We start from the raw sequence: 19,595 nt of genomic DNA, 5'->3' as shown, positions 1-19,595 counted from the left end.
AGATTGCTTTTGCTATTTGGGGTCTTTTGTGTTTCCATACAAATTGTGAAATTTTTTTTTCTAGTTCTGTAAAAAATGCTAGTGGTAGTTTGATAGGGATTGCATTGAATCTGTAGATTGCTTTGGGTAGTAGAGTCATTTTCACAATGTTGATTCTTCCAATCCAAGAACATGGTATATTTCTCCACCTATTTGTATCATCTTTAATTTCTTTCATCAGTGTCTTATAGTTTTCTGCATACAAGTCTTTTGTCTCCTTAGGTAGGTTTATTCCTAGATATTTTATTCTTTTTGTTGCCGTGGTAAATGGGAGTGTTTTCTTAATTTCACTCTCAGATTTTTCATCATTAGTGTATAAGAATGCCAGAGATTTCTGTGCATTAATTTTGTATCCTGCTACTTTACCAAATTCATTGATTAGCTCTAGTGGTTTTCTGGTAGCATCCTTAGGATTCTCTATGTATAATATCATGTCATCTGCAAATAGTGACAGCTTTACTTCTTCTTTTCCTATTTGGATTCCTTTTATTTCTTTTTTTTTCTCTGATTGCTGTGGCTAGAACTTCCAAAACTATGTTGAATAAGAGTGGTGAGAGTGGGCAACCTTGTCTTGTTCCTGATCTTAGTGGAAATGGTTTCAGTTTTTCACCATTGAGAACGATGCTGGCTGTGGGTTTGTCATATATGGCCTTTATTATGTTGAGCAAAGTTCCCTCTGTGCCTAGTTTCTGGAGGATTTTTATCATAAATGGGTGTTGAATTTTGTTGAAAGCTTTTTCTGCATCTATTGAGATGATCATATGTTTTTTCCTCCTTCCATATCTTAATATGGTTTATCACATTTATTGAGTATATTGAAGAATCCTTGCATTCCCAGGATAAACCCCATTTGATCATGGTATATGAACCTTTTAATGAGGCACACATTTTTGTTGCCTTCTTTTTTTTTTTTTTTTTTTTTTTTTTTTGCGGTACACGGGCCTCTCACTGTGGTGGCCTTTCCCAGTGCGGAGCACAGGCTCCAGACGCGCAGGCTCAGCGGCCATGACTCACGGGCCCAGCTGCTCCGCGGCATGTGGGATCTTCCCGGACCGGGGCACGAACTGTGTCCCCTGCATCGGCAGGCGGACTCTCAACCACTGCACCACCAGGGAAGCCCGCGGCACACATTTTTAAATAACTTAAGAGTCAAGGGAGAAATAGTAATGGAAATTAGAAAAAAATTTTAGCAATAAAAATTATACATATCAAACTTGTAAGATTAAACTAAAGCCATTTTTTTAGAGAAACGAATATGTATGTATCACCTAAATTGTCTATGTGAGAAAAGGAGAAAAGCTAAAGAAAAAAAATCAAAGAGTTAAGTATCTATGTCAAGGAGCTAGAAAAAATGTTAGCAAAATAAACCCAATTAAATTGAAGGAAAGAAAATAAAGGGCAGAGCAAATAAAGTAGGAAATAAATTTAAAAGAGGTTCAATAAAGACAGATACTGGATCTTTGAAATGATTAATAAAATAGACAAACCTCTGAGAAGAGTGATAAAAAGAAAAATAAAGGAAAAAAGTATATATAATCAATTTCAAAAATGAAAAGGAGACAGTACTATAGATGCTATGGGTATCAAAAAGATAAAAGAATATTAGAACAACATTATGCCAATAAATTTAAGATTTTAGAGGAAATGAGCACTATCCTAGAAAAGTATAACTTGCTAAAACTACATCAAGAAGAAACAGAAAATATGAAAAATCCTGTAATTACAAAGGACATTATATCAACAGTAAAATATCTTCCCACAAAGAAAATTCCAAGCCCAGATGGTTTCTCCAGTACATTCAATTAAGCATTCAAGGATAAGTAATACCAACCTTACACAAACTCTTCCAGCAAATAGAAAAAGAGGGAACACTTTCCAAATAGTTAATAATGCTAGCAAAATCTAACAAGAACAAGAGGAAGAAAAATGCAGGCCAGTCTCACCCATGAAGTTAGATGCAAAAATAGAAAATAAATAGCAAACCAAATCAAGTAATAAAAAATAATAATACACTAAGACTAAGTTAGATTTATCTAGGACTTCACGGCTGGCTTAACAGTGAGAAAGCAATTTATGTAATTCACCACAGTAACAGTTTAAGAAGAAAGATGACATGATAGCTTCAATAGATACAGAAAATGCACTTGATAAAATTCAATTTCCATTCATGATAAAAATTCCTAAATGGACCTAGAGATTATCATACGAAGTAAGTCAGACAAAGACAAATATAATATCACATATGTGGTATCTAAAAAGATGACACACGGCTTCCCTGGTGGCGCAGTGGTTGCGCGTCCGCCTGCCGATGCAGGGGAACTGGGTTCGCGCCCCGGTGTGGGAGGATCCCACATGCCGCGGAGCGGCTGGGCCCGTGAGCCACGGCCGCTGAGCCTGCACGTCCAGAGCCTGTGCTCCGCAACGGGAGAGGCCACAACAGAGGAAGGCCCGCATACCACACACACAAAAAAAAAAATAAAAAAAATAAAAAGATGACACAAATGAACTCATTTACAAAACAGAAATACAATCACAGACATAGAAAAGAAATTTATGGTTACCAAAGGGGAAAGAGGTGGAGGAGGGATAAATTAGGAGTTTGGGATTAACAGATACACACTACTATATATAAAATAGATAAACAACAAGGACCTACTGTATAGCACAGGGAACTATATTCAACATTTTGTAATAACCTGTAATGGATAAGAATCTGAAAAGAATATATATATCTGGGAATATATATAAATGAATTACTTTCCTATACACCTGAAACTAATACACCATTGCATATCAACTATACTTCAGTAAAAAGTTGTTGGTTGTAATACCATATTCCTTATATGTGGAATCTAAAATATGACACAAATGAACTTATCTATTAAACAGATTCACGGATATAGAGAACAGACTTGTGGTTGCCAAGGGCGGGGGTGGGGGTGGGTTGGAGAGGGACAGATTGGGAGTTTGGGATTAGTGGATGCAAACTGTTATATAGAGAATGCATAAACAACAAGGTCCTACTGTATAGCACAGGGATTTATTCAATATCCTGTGATAAACCGTAAGGGGAAAGAATATGAAAAAGAATGTATATATATGTGTAACTGAATCACTTTGCTGTACAGCAGAAATTAACACAACATTGTAAATCAACTATACTTGAATAAAATAAAGTTTTAAAAAAGTTTTTTGTTTTGAAGGAAAAAAAGTGCATTAAAAAATTCCTAGGGATGGGCTTCCCTGGTGGTGCAGTGGTTGGGAGTCCACCTGCCGATGCAGGTGGCACGAACCGGGAAGATCCCACATGCCGTGGAGTGGCTGGGCCCGTGAGCCGTGGCCTGGTTGGGAGTCCACCTGCCGATGCAGGTGGCACGAACCGGGAAGATCCCACATGCCGTGGAGCGGCTGGGCCCGTGAGCCGTGGCCGCTGAGCCTGCGCGTCCGGAGCCTGTGCTCCGCAACGGGAGAGGCCACAACAGTGAGAGGCCTGCGTACCGCAAAAAAAAAAAAAAATTCCTAGGGACTTCTCTGGCGGTCCAGCTGTTAAAACTCAGTGCTTCCACTGCAGGGGACGCGGGTTCAATCCCTGGTTGGAGAATTAAGATCCCACATGCCTCAGGGCATGGCCAAAAAAAATAAATGAAAAATGTTTTTAAAAATTCCTAGAAAACTAGGAATAAAAGATACGTCTTTAATCTGATATACGTATCATAAAATATCTACAGTTAACATCATATTTAATGGCAAAATGTTATAAGCTTTCTCTCTGAATCAGAAACAAGACAAGGATGCCTACTGTCACTGCTTCTATCTATCTGACATTATATAGAAGGTCTAGAAAGTATATGAAGCCAAAAGAGAAACAAAATATGTAAGGATTTTTTTAAAAAAGAAAATTGCATTACTTTCAGGTGATCTAATTTGTATATAGAAAGTCCAAAAGAATCTATAGATACATTATTAAAATAAATAAGATAATTTAGCAATTTACTGAAATTAATATATATATAAACCAATTGTATTCTTATGTACATCAGCAACGAAAATAAAAACGAAATTTTAAAATACCAATTGTAATAGCACCCAAAATATGAAATACCTAGGAATATATCTAACAAAAGGTCTGAAAGTGTTCTAACACATTAAATTATAAACTCTTACTGAGAGACCTGAGGAGACTTAAACAAAAGAAGGAATACTATGTTGAAGGATTAGAAGACACAATCTTGTACAATTGTGAAATCTTCCCCAATTAATTTATGGATTCAATGCAATCCCAACAAAATCTCAGTATTTCTGTGTGTATATAACTTAATAGGGTGATTCTAAAACTTATATGGAAGTGCGAAGAGGCACAAATAGCCATGATACTCTTGAAGAACAAGGTGGAAAAACTTGCTCTACCAGATATCAAGATGGATTATTAAAGCTATAATATTTTGGTGTAGCATTAGAGCAGGGATAGACAAATAGAAAAATAGAGGAGGCATCTCAGACATAGGTTCTCATGCAAAAATGGACACCTGCTACGTGACAGAAGTATCACTGCAGAGTACTGGGGAAAGGCTAGATTTTTCAACGAGTGGTGCCAGGACAATTGAGTAACCACATGGATGAAAAATTGTATTTGATGCCTACCACACAGCATATATAAAATTAATTCCAGTTAGAATTTAGATCTAAATGTGAAAGGCAAGTCTATAACTATATTAACATTAAAAACATTTGTTTATGGGGATTCCCTGTGGTCCAATGGTTAGGATTCTGAGCCTTGACTGCTGAGGGTGCAGGTTCAATCCCTGGTCAGGGAATTAAAATCCTGCAAGCTGTGTGGCGTGGCCAAAAAACGAACAAAACAAAAACAATGTTTGTTCATCAAAAGATATCACAAAGAGGAGAAAAGACAAACCACACCGTGGGAGAAGATATTTAAAACGTGTAACTTACAAAGCCTAACATCCAGTACAGGGAGCTTGTAGAAATCAATAAAAAAAGATGACTCAATACAAAAATAGACAAAAGTCTTCTGCAGAACTTTCGGAAAAAGAGAATTCTAATGGCTAACAAACATATGAAATGATGATTAACCTGATTAGTAATCAGGGAAACACAAATTAAAACCTCCAGGAGATACCACTACTCACTCACCAACCTGGAAAAAGTTTAAAACGTCTGACAATACCAAATGTTGGTAAGTATCTGAAACAATGAGAATGTCCAGTGTTACTTCCATTGTTACATTGTTTACTGTTGAGAAGATAAATTAGTACAATCACTTTGAATAACAGTGTCATTACAAATGGAAGACTTGACCTACCCTATAACCCCAGAATTCAACTGCTAGGTACAAACTCTAGAGAAACTTGTGCACATATGCATCACATGGCATATACTTTAAAGAACTGTACTTAGTAGGATGTCGTAACAGTCAAGAACCAGTAACAACTTGAGTGTTCCCGAACAAGAGAATGGATAAAAAACTGTGATATAGTCACATAATGGAATACTATACAGCAATGGGTATTAATAAACTAACTCTACATGAGATTAATCTTTAGAAAGAATCAAGGCATAGAAGAATATATTCATTATGATTCTCTCCATAATATTCAAAAACAGAGAAACTATATGGCTTAGGGATCCAACTTTGGTGGTAAAACTCCAAGAAAAGGAAGGAAATAATTATTATGATTCATCCTCTTTGGAGGAGGGATGATACCATCAGGGACAGGCACATGGGAAAGGAGTGGGTTTCTAGGAAGCTAGAAATATTTTGTTTCTTCACCTGGGTGGTGGGTAGCTCAGATATTTATTTGGTAATTATTTGTTAAACTGTAAATTAGTGTTCAACGCACTTTTCTGTATGCATGTTATATTTCACAATAAAAGTGGTGAAAAAAAGAGAATGGTGATGCTTACTGTTTCATTTTAAGCTTTTTTGTGTGTGTTGAGGCAGTGTAACCCTTCCTCCATCTGCCTTCTGAAATCTTCCCTCAAACCTACCACCTAAATATCCAAGGAACAGAGGATTCTAAGCTGCTATCTAGGTCACAATGGCACTTAATTGGAGTAATTTGTCTCAGACACTAGTCTGTGCCCTCCCTGGTGACAGAGACAGAGACTACTGAGCATAGTACCTACAGTAAATAAAAGCTTATTGACTGAATGTATGCAAAATATGGTGAAAGCTATGGATTCCTCGGGGGCTGTAGAATCACTTCCTTATTTATCATAGGCCCCACAAGCTAATACAGAGCCTAAAAATTGTTGGTGTTTTATGGTTTACATAGTTCTTTCATACAAATTATATGATTACATAAAGTTACATTTTAAGAGAGGTTGAACCTGGTATTAGTTTCCCCAGAGCAGGGATGAGAAAACAGTCTTTGTCAAAGATAGAAAATGATAGAGTCAGGACTAGAATCAGAAAGCCAGGGTCTTTCCATTGTAGACTGCAGATGTCTTCCTCACTCGCTTTCTGCCATGCAGGGGAGACATACTTTGCAAGATGCTTTGAAAACCATTGGACATTAGACTCCAACAGCTGGGCCATAAGAAAGAGGAGGGAGGCACACACACATATCTCCATCCTCAATTTAGTCTTTCCTCTGCATTTAAAAATTTGGTTGACTTCCTTCTGTGTGAGCCACATTCCAGAAAACTTCCACAGAAATGAGGTAGGGTCCAGGAGTCTAAATTAGAGCTCTCCAGTCCAAGCTTTGTGACCTACATCTGCAAGAAAAGGACTTCAAGCTCATTTGGACTGAGGTGTGTTTCCTCTACCCTCTGAGTGGTAGGCAACATTTTCTATTCAATGGCTGGTGGTTAAAGCCACTTTCTTTTCTCTTTGCTTCCTGTTTCCTTATCTTCTTTGTTTTCCAAACACTTTCACTGCTGTCTATTTGTTTCCAGATTTTGATACTAGATATCAATGTGTTACCCTGGGATGACCCAAAGTGCTAGCACAATATCTGTTTATCCAAACTTCAACTCACATATCTAGCAGTCTCCAAAATAAACACTGCCACTAAGGAACTATACTTTGGCACCAATCATGTTTCTGCCACCTCAGGGTCCTTCAGACCTGCATAATTCATTATTGTGCCAGAGGGGCTAATCTGTCAGATCATACTAATCTGTCAATCCATCTGTGTTCTTCCTTTCAAGGGACTGAAGAAGCTTTTGAAACTGCAGAAGGAAATCAAGAAGGGCCTCAGAAACATTTACCAGATGGATGAGCTATGGGGTAAAGAAGGCTTTCCAAGGGTGAACAGTTAAGATGAAAATATGGCAGCAATCTAAAGAGTAAAAGGGTATTGGAGGATGAAAAACAAAATATGAAAGGAGAAAATACCTCTGGCTTAGGAAAAAAAGAAATTCATAAACTCAAGAGCAGTGCCTACATGCTGTGGGATTTTGTAAGGAGAGGGGAAGAAAAGTCAAACTGAGCTGACATCATCAAAAAGCAGCAGGTTGTTCCCCTGGCAGGCTCCTGCAGCATGTGCAATATCTCCATGTCCTGCAGTACATGGTGGCCAGCAGCTTCACCAACAACCCCTCTTCCTTGTGTGGTTTTGTAGCAGAGTGAGAAATTTCCCCATGAAGAGCCTTCCTCGGCACCCTAGAGGGCAGATCTCTGGCAAGTTCCAGAGAGTGAATTTCCAACCTCAGTGACTTTTCTGTCATCCGGTGACCCATGGTTGTGCCCTTTTCAATAAGGTCTAGATCTCAGCCCTGGGAGCTGGTGGCTCTTTCATGGACACTCTGTCTCAGTCCCAGCGGTAGTAGCTGCTCTTTATATCTGCTACCCCTCTATTCTTTAGGGTTCTCTATATCTCACTACCAATTCCTTGTTATTCTACTCCTGTTATGGCTGACAATTCTTTATATTAAACCTTCTGTGTTCAAATTACTTTGTGTTTTTTGTCTCCTGATTGGACCCTGACTGACACACATACCTACAATGTTAACACTAACACTAAATAACCCCAATACTAAAACCAGATAACGACATCATAAGAAGGGAAAACTACAAACTAATATGTCTCATGAAATAAATACAAAAATCCTCAATAGAATATTAGCAAATCAAATCCAACCATGTATAAAAATAACTATATACTATGACTAAAAAGGATTTATTCTGAATATATAAGGATGGTTCCATCATTTGAAAATCAATTAATGTAATCCATCACATCAACAGACGAAAGATTAAAAAATCACATGATCACATCAATAAATGAAGAAAAAGCATTTGGCAAAATCCAGTACCCATTCATGACAAAAGCTTTCAGCAAACTAGGAATAGAGGAGAACTTACAGAACATCATACTGTAAGTTCTAGCTAATGCAATAAGACTAGATAAGGAAATAAAAGATATACAGATTAGGAAGGAAGAAATAAAACTGTTCTGTTTGCAGATGACATGATTGTCTAAGTAGAAAATCCCAAAGAATTTACAAAAAACTTCCTGGAATTAATAAGCAATTAGAGAAAGATCACAGGATATAAGGTTAATATACATATGGACACCAAGGGGGGAAGCGGTGGGGGGTGGGTGTGGGATGAATTGGGAGGTTGGGATTGACATATATACGCTAATATGTATAAAATAGATGACTAATAAGAACCTGCCGTATAGCACAGGGAAGTTCACTTCACTACAGTAGAAACTAATACAACATTGTAAAACAACTATACCTCAATTTAAAAAATTTAAAAAAAAAGTTAAATGTCTTCCTAAATATCAGCAATAAACACCTGGAATTTGAAATTAAAAATACAAGACCATTTACATTTGCGCAAAAAATTAAATATTTAGGCATAAATCTAAGAAAATATGTACAAGATCTACATGAGGAAAACTACAAAACTCTGATGAAATAAAGAAAATCTAAATAGATATTCCATGTTCCTGGATAGGAAGACTCAAAAATTGTTAAGACGTCAATTTTCCCCAACTTGACCTATAGATTCAATGCAATTCCAACCAAACTCCCAGCAAGTTATTTTGTGGTTATCAACAAACTAATTCTAAAGTTTATATGAAAAGGCAAAAGACCCAGGATAACGAACACAATACTGAAGAATAAGAACTAAGTCAGGGGACTGATACTAACCAAATTTAAGACTTACTATATAGTAATCAAGGCAGTATGGTATTGATGAAAGAATACATGAATTGATAATTGGAGTAGAATAGAGAACCCAGACATAGACCCACACAAATGTAGTCAACTGATTTTTGACAAAGGAGCAAAGGCAATTCAATGGAGGAAGGACAGTCTTTTCAACAAATGGTGCTGGAACCATCCATATGCAAAAAAAGAATCTAAACATACAACTTATACTTTTCACAAAAACTAATTCATCTTAGACTAAATGTAGAACATGAAACTATATAACTTCTAGAATACAACAGGAGCAAACCTAGATGACCTTGGGCTTCGTAATGAGTTTTTAGGAATGACACCAAAAGCATGAGCCATGGGAAAAAAATTGGTAAACTGAATTTTACTAAAATTAAAAACTTCTGCTTAGTGAAAGACACTGTGAGAAGAATGAAGAGACAAGCCACAGAATGGGAGAAAATATTTGCAAAACACATATCCGATAAAGAACTTGTATCTAAAATATACAAAGAACTCTTAGAACTCAACAATAAGAATGACTAATCCAATAAAAAAAATGGAGAAAGATCTGAACAGTAGATATACACATGACAAATAAACATATGAAAAGATGCTCAGACCAGATGTCATTAGGGGATTTAAAATTTAAATGACAATGAAATATCACTATATACTTATTAGAACGGCCAAAATCAAAAACACTGAAAATACCAAAAGCTGGTGAGGATGAGGAACAACAAGAAACACATCCATTGCTGGTGGGATATAAAATGGTAGACCAACTGGGGACACAGTTTGGCAGTTTCTTACAAAACTAAACATAATTTTACTATACAATCCAGCAGTCATGCTCCTACGTATTTACGCGATTTGAAAACTTATACATACAAAAACCTGTACACAAATATTTACAGCACCTTTATTCATAATCACCAAAAACAACCAAGATGCAACCAAGATGCAACCAAGATGTCCTTTACACAACCATATGATGGAATATTATTCAGCAATAAAAAATGATCTATTAAGTCACAAAAAGACATGGAGGAAACTTAAATGAATATTGATAAGGGAAAGAAGCCCGTCTGGAAAGTCTACATACTGTACAATTCTAAGTTTATGACACTTTGGAAAAGGCAAAACTATAGAGACAGTAAAAAGATTACTGGTTGTCAATGGCTCTGGGGTAAAGGAGAGAGATGAATAGGTGAAGCATAGGGCATTTTAAGGGTGGTGAAACTATTCTGTATGAAACTGTAAGGGTGGACACATGTCATTATGCAGTTGTCAAAACCCATAGAACTGTAGAACACAAAGAATGAACCTTAATATAAACTATGAACTATAGTTGATAATAATGTATCAACATTGGTTCATTAATTGTAACAAATGCATCACACTAATGCAAGATGTTAATAATAGGGGAAACTGGGGAGGGATGAGGGTGTGGGCTGGAGTGGGTATATGGAACTCTGTATAATATCTGCTCAATTATTCTGTAAACCTAAAACTATACTAATAAATTCTATTATTCTAAAAACAAACTGAAAGCAAAGAGACCAAAAGAAATAACTTTTTTGGTTCTAATTATAAAGGTAATATATATGCCTTTATATGAGTGATATCAAACAAAATAATACGTGGAAAGTACAACGTTTTTATTATATTATACTTTGCTACTCTTCTTGACCTTAATATACTCTTAGGTACAAAGAAACAGATTGTTTGTAAACAACAAAACATATTTCAATAAAACTCATCCACTGATACTTACACTTTCCTTTGCACACTGGAGATATTAAATGCCTTCTTAGAAATGCCATGTCAACTATCTTTTTAGGGTTTCTAAAAGGTATGTTTTCCAGTGTTTTGGTCTTACTGATCTTACTTACTGGAACTATCTATGACACTCTGGGATGTGAACAAATCATCTTATGTTCGCCACCTCCACAAGCAAGTAACAATGCTTTCATCTCTAGTCTTCACGTCGCAGTTTCTGTTTGAAGTTTTATGGACAAGATTTAGCTCCGTAGATTTGGATAGAAACGCAGGTCTGACATGTAACATCAACATCAGGACTAAAAGTCCCAGGACCACAAACCACTGCAGAGGAAAACACAATGGAGTAGATTATTATAATTTCAGTTAGAGGTATCTTATACCGATAATACAAATTGCCATTAATGTCACACCATTGACATTCTATATCTATGTTATACTATGAGTAATGTTCAGCCAGTTAAGGTGTGGAAGATTATTTATGAAGTTTTTTTTCTTGGCTGCACTGAGCATGTTGCAGGATCTTAGTTCCCTAACCAGGAATTGAACCCGGGACACGGAAGTGAAAGCGCAGAGTCCTAACCACTGGACCGCCAGGGAACTCCCCATTTTTAAGTTTTAAACATTGTAATTGGATGATCTCAAAGACAGAAAAAAGTTAGAATCTTAGCTATTTTTTCCCTTTAGCATCAGCACTTCACAGTATCTTCTGCATTGCTTCATTTATGAGTTCCTATTTCTTGTTTTCTAGTTCCTATTTACAATTTCTAGGCAGGACCATTTTGTTTTCTTTCGTAGCACAGTAGCTTAAGTCAGAAGGGCTTCCTTGGTGGTGCAGTGGTTAAGAATCCACCTGCCAATACAGGGGACACGGGTTCGAGCCCTGATCTGGGACGATCCCACATGCTGCGGAGCAACTAAGTCCGTGTGCCACAACTACTGAGTCCGCGCTCTAGAGCCCGCGAGCCACAACTACTGAGCCTGTGCACCACAACTACTGAAGCCCGCGCCTAGAGCCCGTGCTCCAAAACAAGAGAAGCCACCGCAACGAGAAGTCCGCACACCGCAACAAAGAGTAGCCCCCACTCGCCACAACTAGAGAAAGCCTGCACGCAGCAACGAAGACCCAACGCAGCCAAAAAAAAAAAAAAAAAACTACAGAAATTTTTTGTAATACAAAAGATTACATTAGCAGAATTCATATACATGAAGATAATTATATTTAGAAATTTGGGCTTCGAATTTTTACTTCCTTTTAACTAAACATATTTTTTTGGTAAAGAGAACCACTATAAATATTCAATTCAATTATGCTAAGTGAATTCTGACTATATAACCTAAATAATTAGATATTTATATTTTATAATTACCACAACAGGTAGCACAATTGCTGTGGAGACCTTCATTTTTTCCAAAGCCTGGACGACAGCTATCTATTCGTACTATCTGAAAACTGTGGTCCACAAAATGCATAGCTGGTAGAGTTTTATTAAAGTCATGGTTGAAAATATATGCTTGGCTCCGGAAAAATTCTTCTATGCGATTTCTTGCCTAAGATTTAAAAACACCAGAGAGAAGTACAATTACTAAACTATGAACCAAATTTCTCCTCCTGTATCAGAGGCAATGAAACGTAATACAAACATGCCATTGCTTTACACAACAGATGAATTCCCGAAAAGTTGCATGTTAATAAAATTAGTTTAGCCTTGACCTTATCAATTACTGTCAATTTTTATGCACAACAGTTAAATAAAACTAAATTGAGGTTAAAAAGCACTTGTTTTGAATTATTTGCATCATGTCTATTCCATATGTAGATAACCGGGAGTTCATTATTTCTAAATCCAAAAAGCCAAGCAAAATGGAAACCAAAACTTTTCTCTAATCAGCATTACAGACTAATGGTGTAAATTTTGTTTTATTTTTTGAGCATGGGGCTTAAATAATAACTAATAATAACCCATAAACCATGCACAATATTAAGGGTTGCGCTCAGGGATAGAGGAGGAGGGTGAAGGGATTTTTTAGACTATGTCCTTAGCCTCTAAGGAGGCAGAGGAGAGAGAAACTATTTTGATCAGTACAGATACAATTTTGGAAGAACCACTGTTTTTTGTTTTTTTTGTTTTTTTTTGGTTTTTTTTGCGGTAGGCGGGCCTCTCACTGTTGTGGCCTCTCCCGTTGCGGAGCACAGGCTCCGGACGCGCAGGCTCAGCGGCCACGGCTCACCGGCCCAGCCGCTCCGCGGCATGTGGGATCTTCCCGGACCGGGGCACAAACCCGTGTCCCCTGCATCGGCAGGCGGACTCTCAACCACTGCGCCACCAGGGAAGCCCAGAACCACTGTTTTAACCTAGGTTGACATGATTGTAAGGTTGTTCTTCAAGCTGCTGCTTAGTTACATTTGGAGAACAAAGACCAGTGATCCATCTTTCTGTCATAGGAAAAATACATAATATTAACCTGGGGAGCTGTATAACATTCCAGATATACTCTTCCAGAACAAAACATTTTTAAATAGCCAAGATCTCAACAATCTCAGTTTATAAAACTGAAACCAAAAATCAATAATACTTCATATTTCAGTTTTTAAATAGCTTTGTATACTATTCAAATACTCTCCCCTTACACTGAAATTCTCACCTGGAGGATATTATGGTTAGTGGTGTCTTCACAGTCAACAGACTCATTGCATTTACCTTTCCACCCTGGTGCAAAAGGATTAACTGGAGGGGGAAAAATAACATTTTCACAGAAAGATTCCAAAAAGTTCCAAACATTCTAATAAAGCTCCAAATGCTGAATTCAGTATACATGTGTGCATGTGTTTAATCTATGTAATTCTAGTAATAAAGTAAAGGTGCACAATTTGAATGATTTATACATTATGATTTCACTCCATCTGGGGGCTAATGGCGGTAACTACAAGGCTTTAAAATGAATAGTAATAAATTTGGTTTGGTTTCTCCCTTTTGTTAAGTTCTCAAAAATACAATTTAAAATTCTATAAGAAGTTATAAGTTAAATATTAGCTGCACAGTTAAAGCCCATATTTATAAAATGATATTAAGTTCTAAAACACAGGCAACAATATATCATAGTTGAAGGCAAATAATGTGTTAATTTTTAAAACCACAACCAGGTTAAGACCAACAACATACTTTAGTGCTTAACAAACATTTAAGGCCTACTATTTATAAGCTTTCTATAATAATATGGTAATTAATTTTGTAATTAAGATTAAACACATAAAATTAAAGAAATATTAAAACTTTTTTTACCTTCAAAGGCTATAAATAGCTCAGGAAGGAGGCCATGTTTGGGGACTTTAACAAAATGGCATTTATATGATGGTTCTATGATATGGCATGACAAATCAGAGATTAAATTATCCAAGATTTTCTTCAGCACCCTAAAAAGCATATCATTATACTTTCCCACACAAGATTTTGTGGTAAAACGTACAGCCATCTGATATGAATAGTCAGGTTCCCGGTAGGCTTTAAAAAAGATGAGAATAAAACAATTGTGCCTAGCATTAATTTCCAAATAACATGTAGCATTAATTTCCAAATAACATGTAATATTAAATCCCATCAATCTTGCAAACCAGCACAGAAACTTAATTTATCTAATAAAATGGAGTTTTTTGGGGTATTTTATTTTATTTTTTCTAATAAAATGTTTTAACAGTTTGTCCTCACAAAAAGATATAAAACTAAGAACTTTAATGAAAAAGGTTATTTTCATCGGATATATTATCCACTCAGAACAAGAGATTGTATGGTTTCTGTGGGCTGGCTATATATATGTTAAAAGTATCAGGAAAAAAATAAGACTTTCACGGTGAGGGTCTTAATTTACAGAAGTGTTGCTGTCAGCACAGTCCAGTGAAAAGGATCATTAATTTGCTTTTATGGAATTAAACATCAGTTTTTAAATCACCTGGCAAAGTTGTGATAATGTAGATTGTGCCTGCATACCTAGACAGTGGGAAGTGGGAGGCTGAAAAAGGATTATTTAGGACACACTATTTTGATGTCAGTTTAAGAGTTTGCCTAGTTAAATACACCCAAAATACTCTGTAAGTCATAACGATTATATATGACTCATTTTCACTAAATGAAGAAACCATATACTTAATTCTGATCCATATTAAATGTTTAAGTTAAAATGTGCCTATATTCTTACCAAAGATCATAAAGTCATATCTCTGCTTTACTACCTTTTCTTCTTGGGTTTCTGCTTTGATAGTCTTATAAGAAAGAGTGCATGTGTAAAGTCCAGACAAAGGCTCCAGAAAGTCTTTCACCATCAGCTTTCCTGTTTTAGTTATATTTATTCTATTATTTCCTGAACAGAAAGAGTAAATTGCTTGGTTATTTAACATGTAACAATTCAAACATTATTTAGTAAACTTGGGGTTACAAATAAATACAAAAATTTAAAAGTTAATGGACTATTTCAACTTCAAGAATTCAACAAAATCTTAACTCTGTCATATTACTCAATGGAAAACCACATGAGATAAGTACACTTTTGAAATATATTTTGGTTTTCTTTAATTCATTTCTTGGCATCTAATTTCAATTGATTTATGCCAGTAATTCTGTAAGTGAGATCACACTGCCTTATAGTTCTATGCAATTTCTTCACATAAGACAGAAATTAACAATGCTCATATTATAAGACACCCTCCTAACATCGTGAAAAATTACATATTAGTTACCTCATCTCCTATCACAGGTGCTGCAAGGATAAATTTTAGGTTTTATAAAAACTTCTTAACTAATACAGCTTTGGGAAGTAAGGTACAAAAATTACTGCTTCAGTTTTTGCCTAAGGAGAGAATAAGGCACAGACCAAGATATAATATGATTGTCTAAATATGGAGTAAGTGAATCTGTAGTTAAAATTAAATTTCAATTTGTTCATTTCAATAAATGACAGTGCTTTTCTTAAAAAATGTTCGCATCATTAAGAAAAGAAGATATTAAAATCGAATAACTTACCTGTTAATGGCTTTTCATTAGGCCCAACCCATAAGTAGGTGGGGTCCACTGTTTCTTTTTCAGCGCGCTTCAAATCCATACAGACAAGGACTGGGCTATTGTGATGTAATTTTACATATACTTTCACTGTGACAAAATAAAACAATATATAACTACATTATATAGCAAAATTAAATTAAGAAACACACTTCCTACCATTTTGTCCCAAAGTTACTTTGATTAGTTCTTTTTGGATTTCACTATTTTAAAAATCAGCATATCGTTATAACATTTGGAATGCTAAAGTCCGTTCTGCTTTTCATAGACTCTTAAAACTCTAGACTGCTACAGTCAATATTTTTTCTTTTTTCTGTGATATTATAGTGTTGTTTATAAAAATGTACATAATACATTTTATTTTTTAAAATATTTATCAATTTATTTATTTATTTTGGCTGCGCCGCGTCTTAGTTGCTAAAATGTACATAATACATCTTGATGTACAGATTCAGAACTAACTAGAATAAAAAAAATTTGAAGGGTTAGTGGAATCAAATTAAAGATCAGAAAAGGATCTTTTGGTTGCAAAACTATTTTAAAGATGATTATTGTCATCCCCAAGGCAAACATGATATTTAACTATAAATTTCCTCTGTTAGTAACAATAATTAAATGGGACAGACAAGGAAGATTTTCTGCAATACCTATTGTTTCGGATTTGATGGAAGCAGCAACAACGTGCTTGGAACCAATACAGTCCCACAAGATATTAATTTTAAAGCCTACTGAATGCCAGGCTCTGAACATATAAAGAAGCCACCGTCCTACAATTTGGTGGTGGCAGGGAAGGGGAGGGCCGCCAAACACGGAGAGATTCCAAAGTTGACCAATGCTATGAACCGGCCCAAAGTTATCTAAAATTAGCCTTGTGACTAATTTTCCTTGGCGAGTGTGAGAAAGTTTCATCACAGTGGCAAATGACATTTGAGCTGAGCCGTAAAGGATATGTAGGAGTTCTAGTTAATAAGAGAAGGGATAAGGGCATTCCAAACAGAAGGACTTCCAGCCCCGGAAATCACTCCTCTGAGGGGGCCTCGCATGTTGCAAAGCAGCGGGGACACCTGGAAGTGAGGTGGCATCAGAGAAAGAGATCTGAATTGAATCTTAGCTCCTAACGAGCTATGCAGCTTTAGGTAATGTGATACAACTGAGGCGTAGTGGCGTCGCTCTAAGGATGAAACGATGTAACAACCTTCGGGAAGTGCAGAGGACACAGTATACGTTCAATAAATGTTTGCTCCATTTCCCTCCTCGGGAAGAACCTTAGCAGAGCCACGGAACCCCGGCTCTTCGGGCAGACTCTGCGGGTGAAGAGGTCCTTATTACCTGGGTGTCCCGGCTTGCCATAAATGAAGCCTTTCTCAGTGCGCTCGGAATTACGGTTCCATCCAACTGCGGAGGAAAGAAACCACTGACTTTTTACGTAGACGAGAAGCCAGGGCTCAGAGTGGGGCGGGGCGGAGGAGGCAGGACGGAGAAGATGGGAGAGGCCAGGGGACCTGGCGGGAGGATCCCCACCTCCTGTGAAGTACCAGAGCACCGCGGAGAGCAGGACCCACGCTCGCATCACGGCTCAGGGGCTAGCGTCGCGGGAGGGTTAGGCGTCGAGGGGCGGGCTCCTTCCTACCTCAGCCCCAGCGCAACGCCTCCCCATCTCTCCTCCACCGAGAGGAGCAAACCGACGGGGGTCGACTTCCCCACTCGTCCGTCGCTACAGCGGGAGCGGACGCGCAGGAGAACGCTCGCGTGAACCGGCCCTCGCGCGCGTGGGCCTCGCTGGGCGCGTGGGCGGGGCTGGGGGCGGGGCGCGGGCAGAGGGCAGGGCCTTGGGCAGGTGCGCGGGAGGCGAGCGCCCCGCCCCCTCGCGCGCACGCGGCTGCGGTCATGCGGAGGCTTCTGATGCTTTGCGCCTCGAGTCTGGCGCCGTTTCCCCGCGCTGTCGGCGGCTCGGTTTTCTCTGAGCAGTCCCTGAGAGAAGAAAAGAGTAGAAGGAAAGAACGAAAGGCTTCGCGTTTCGGTCACTTCCTTAGTCTAGAGGCTGAAGAGATCGACGAGAGGAACATGGTGGTCCCAGTGGGATAGGGCGGGTAGGGAATGCGATTACTTGAGGACCTGAGGAGGGAGAAGCTTCTGAAAATTTACACTTCACAGGAAGCAGCGAGCCCCGCGTGGGAATTTCCTATGCCTTTCTTCTCATGAACTGTCTGAAACTGTGTGCACAATCTTTTTCAAACTCTTAACACCCAATTTTTACCCAGCTGTGTTCTACCCACAAAATGAAGAACCGCTAGTGCACCAATAAGGCGTCTCCAGGCCTTCACACTCTAGAGGAACGTTTAATCTTCATCTTCAACTTCGAATATCACACGGCGTTGAGAGACCCCGCTTGCAAATGTGTCCAGGGTTGTGAAGTAAGACTGCTTTAAAGAAAGGGCCCAACTGAAAGGCGAGATCCCCAAATGCTTTTCCTGCGGGGAGGGATGCTAAGTCAAGCTCAGCGAGCTCCGAAGGGGACCGTGCCAGTGTCTTTGATGGTTCCTTCCTGGCTACTAATTTGATGGCGTGGAATGCCCTGTGTGTTGTCTGTTTCTTAGCAGCGGGACACCCTCAGTCGTGGTTTTGAGTAGGCTGGTGGGTAGAGAGCCCAAGGTTCAGACAGGGTGCAGAATGATTATTTGGGGTGAGATCAAGAGTTTTCAGTTTTATTTCCTTTGAGCCGAGTCAGTACTTGGACTATCTCAGATGGTCCGGGAGCAACCTTTGTCAGTGATTTCAGTTTTAGTCACTGTTAATTTTACCTACATAGCATAAGCCATGAAATGTGATTCGGTGAGTCAGATCCACCCATGTCAGTTACCGTGTCTAGATTCATGGTCTAGTCTCAACTGTTCCCTTCTTAAAGTGATGATAATGAAGACAAATTTAGGCATCATCTCTGATTCCCTGGAAGTTTATCATTTCAGTTTTAATCAAAGTACATTATAAATCCACAGTGTTTTATTACCTTCCCAGTTATAAGTAATTGATCCTTGTAAACGCTGTGTGATCAACTTTGAATACTATGAGAAGAGACCTACCCAAGTGAGTAGTAGTTATTTGTTCAAAGTATCCATCCACTCTTTTAGAATAGTTTTAGATTTAAGGAAAACTGTGAAGATAGTACAGAGTTCTCACGTACACCCACCTATTTCCTTACTAATAACATCTTACATTAGTTATCGTACATTTCTCACAATTAATGAACCAATATTGATACCTTACTAAATAAAGTCCATACTTGATTCAGATTTCCTTCGTTTTAACCTAATGGCCTTCTTCTGCTCCAGGATCCCAGTCAGGATCCCACATTACATTTGGTCATCAGGTCTCCTTAGGTTCCTCTTGGCTGTGACAGTTCCTCAGACATTTCTTGGTTTTGATGACCTTGACAGTTAATTACAGTTTTTATGACATTGACCTGAACTTAACTGGTCAGACACTTTGCAGAATGCCTGTCTATTGGACTTTTTCTGCTTTTCTTTTTTCATTATTAGACTGGGGCTACAGGTTTATGGGTGGAAAACTACAGAGGTCAAGGGCCATACT

The 19,595-nt window shown here is 37.8% G+C and overlaps 1 protein-coding gene across 3 annotated transcripts; it reads right to left on the bottom strand.

Annotated features, from left to right (window-relative positions):
* Positions 1–10,814: 10,814 nt before the first annotated feature.
* Positions 10,815–17,788, bottom strand: ZPBP2 (zona pellucida binding protein 2). Of its 3 annotated transcripts, none has more exons than XM_007112532.4 (8): positions 17,529–17,784; positions 17,337–17,402; positions 15,972–16,097; positions 15,151–15,312; positions 14,241–14,459; positions 13,603–13,685; positions 12,327–12,507; positions 10,815–11,280 (listed from the first exon to the last, which is right to left on the bottom strand). In XM_007112532.4, the coding sequence occupies exons 1-8, from the start codon at positions 17,575–17,577 to the stop codon at positions 11,186–11,188; spliced, it is 981 nt and encodes a 326-aa protein (XP_007112594.1). In that variant the 5' UTR covers positions 17,578–17,784; the 3' UTR covers positions 10,815–11,185. The 3 variants fall into 3 exon arrangements, with proteins under 3 accessions (XP_007112594.1, XP_028354921.1, XP_028354919.1); XM_028499120.2 differs by having other exon boundaries at positions 17,638–17,781; XM_028499118.2 differs by having other exon boundaries at positions 17,337–17,788.
* Between the last annotated feature and the right edge of the window lie 1,807 nt (positions 17,789–19,595).

This window comes from Physeter macrocephalus, chromosome 14, assembly GCF_002837175.3.
Source record: "Physeter macrocephalus isolate SW-GA chromosome 14, ASM283717v5, whole genome shotgun sequence".
Lineage (NCBI taxonomy): Eukaryota > Metazoa > Chordata > Mammalia > Artiodactyla > Physeteridae > Physeter > Physeter macrocephalus.
The sequence above is the reverse complement of the archived record's forward strand: the minus strand, read 5'-3'. Positions and strand labels throughout refer to the sequence as shown.

Coding starts and splice junctions, on each gene's coding strand:
- ZPBP2 (XM_028499118.2), bottom strand. CDS start 17,577: ATGCGAGCGTGGGTCCTGCTCTCCGCGGTGCTCTGGTACTTCACAGGA. Junction 16,098..17,336: donor TGGCAAGCCGGGACACCCAG/GTAATAAGGACC, acceptor ATTTTGTCACAG/TGAAAGTATATGTAAAATTA. Junction 15,313..15,971: donor TAATGAAAAGCCATTAACAG/GTAAGTTATTCG, acceptor CTTTCTGTTCAG/GAAATAATAGAATAAATATA.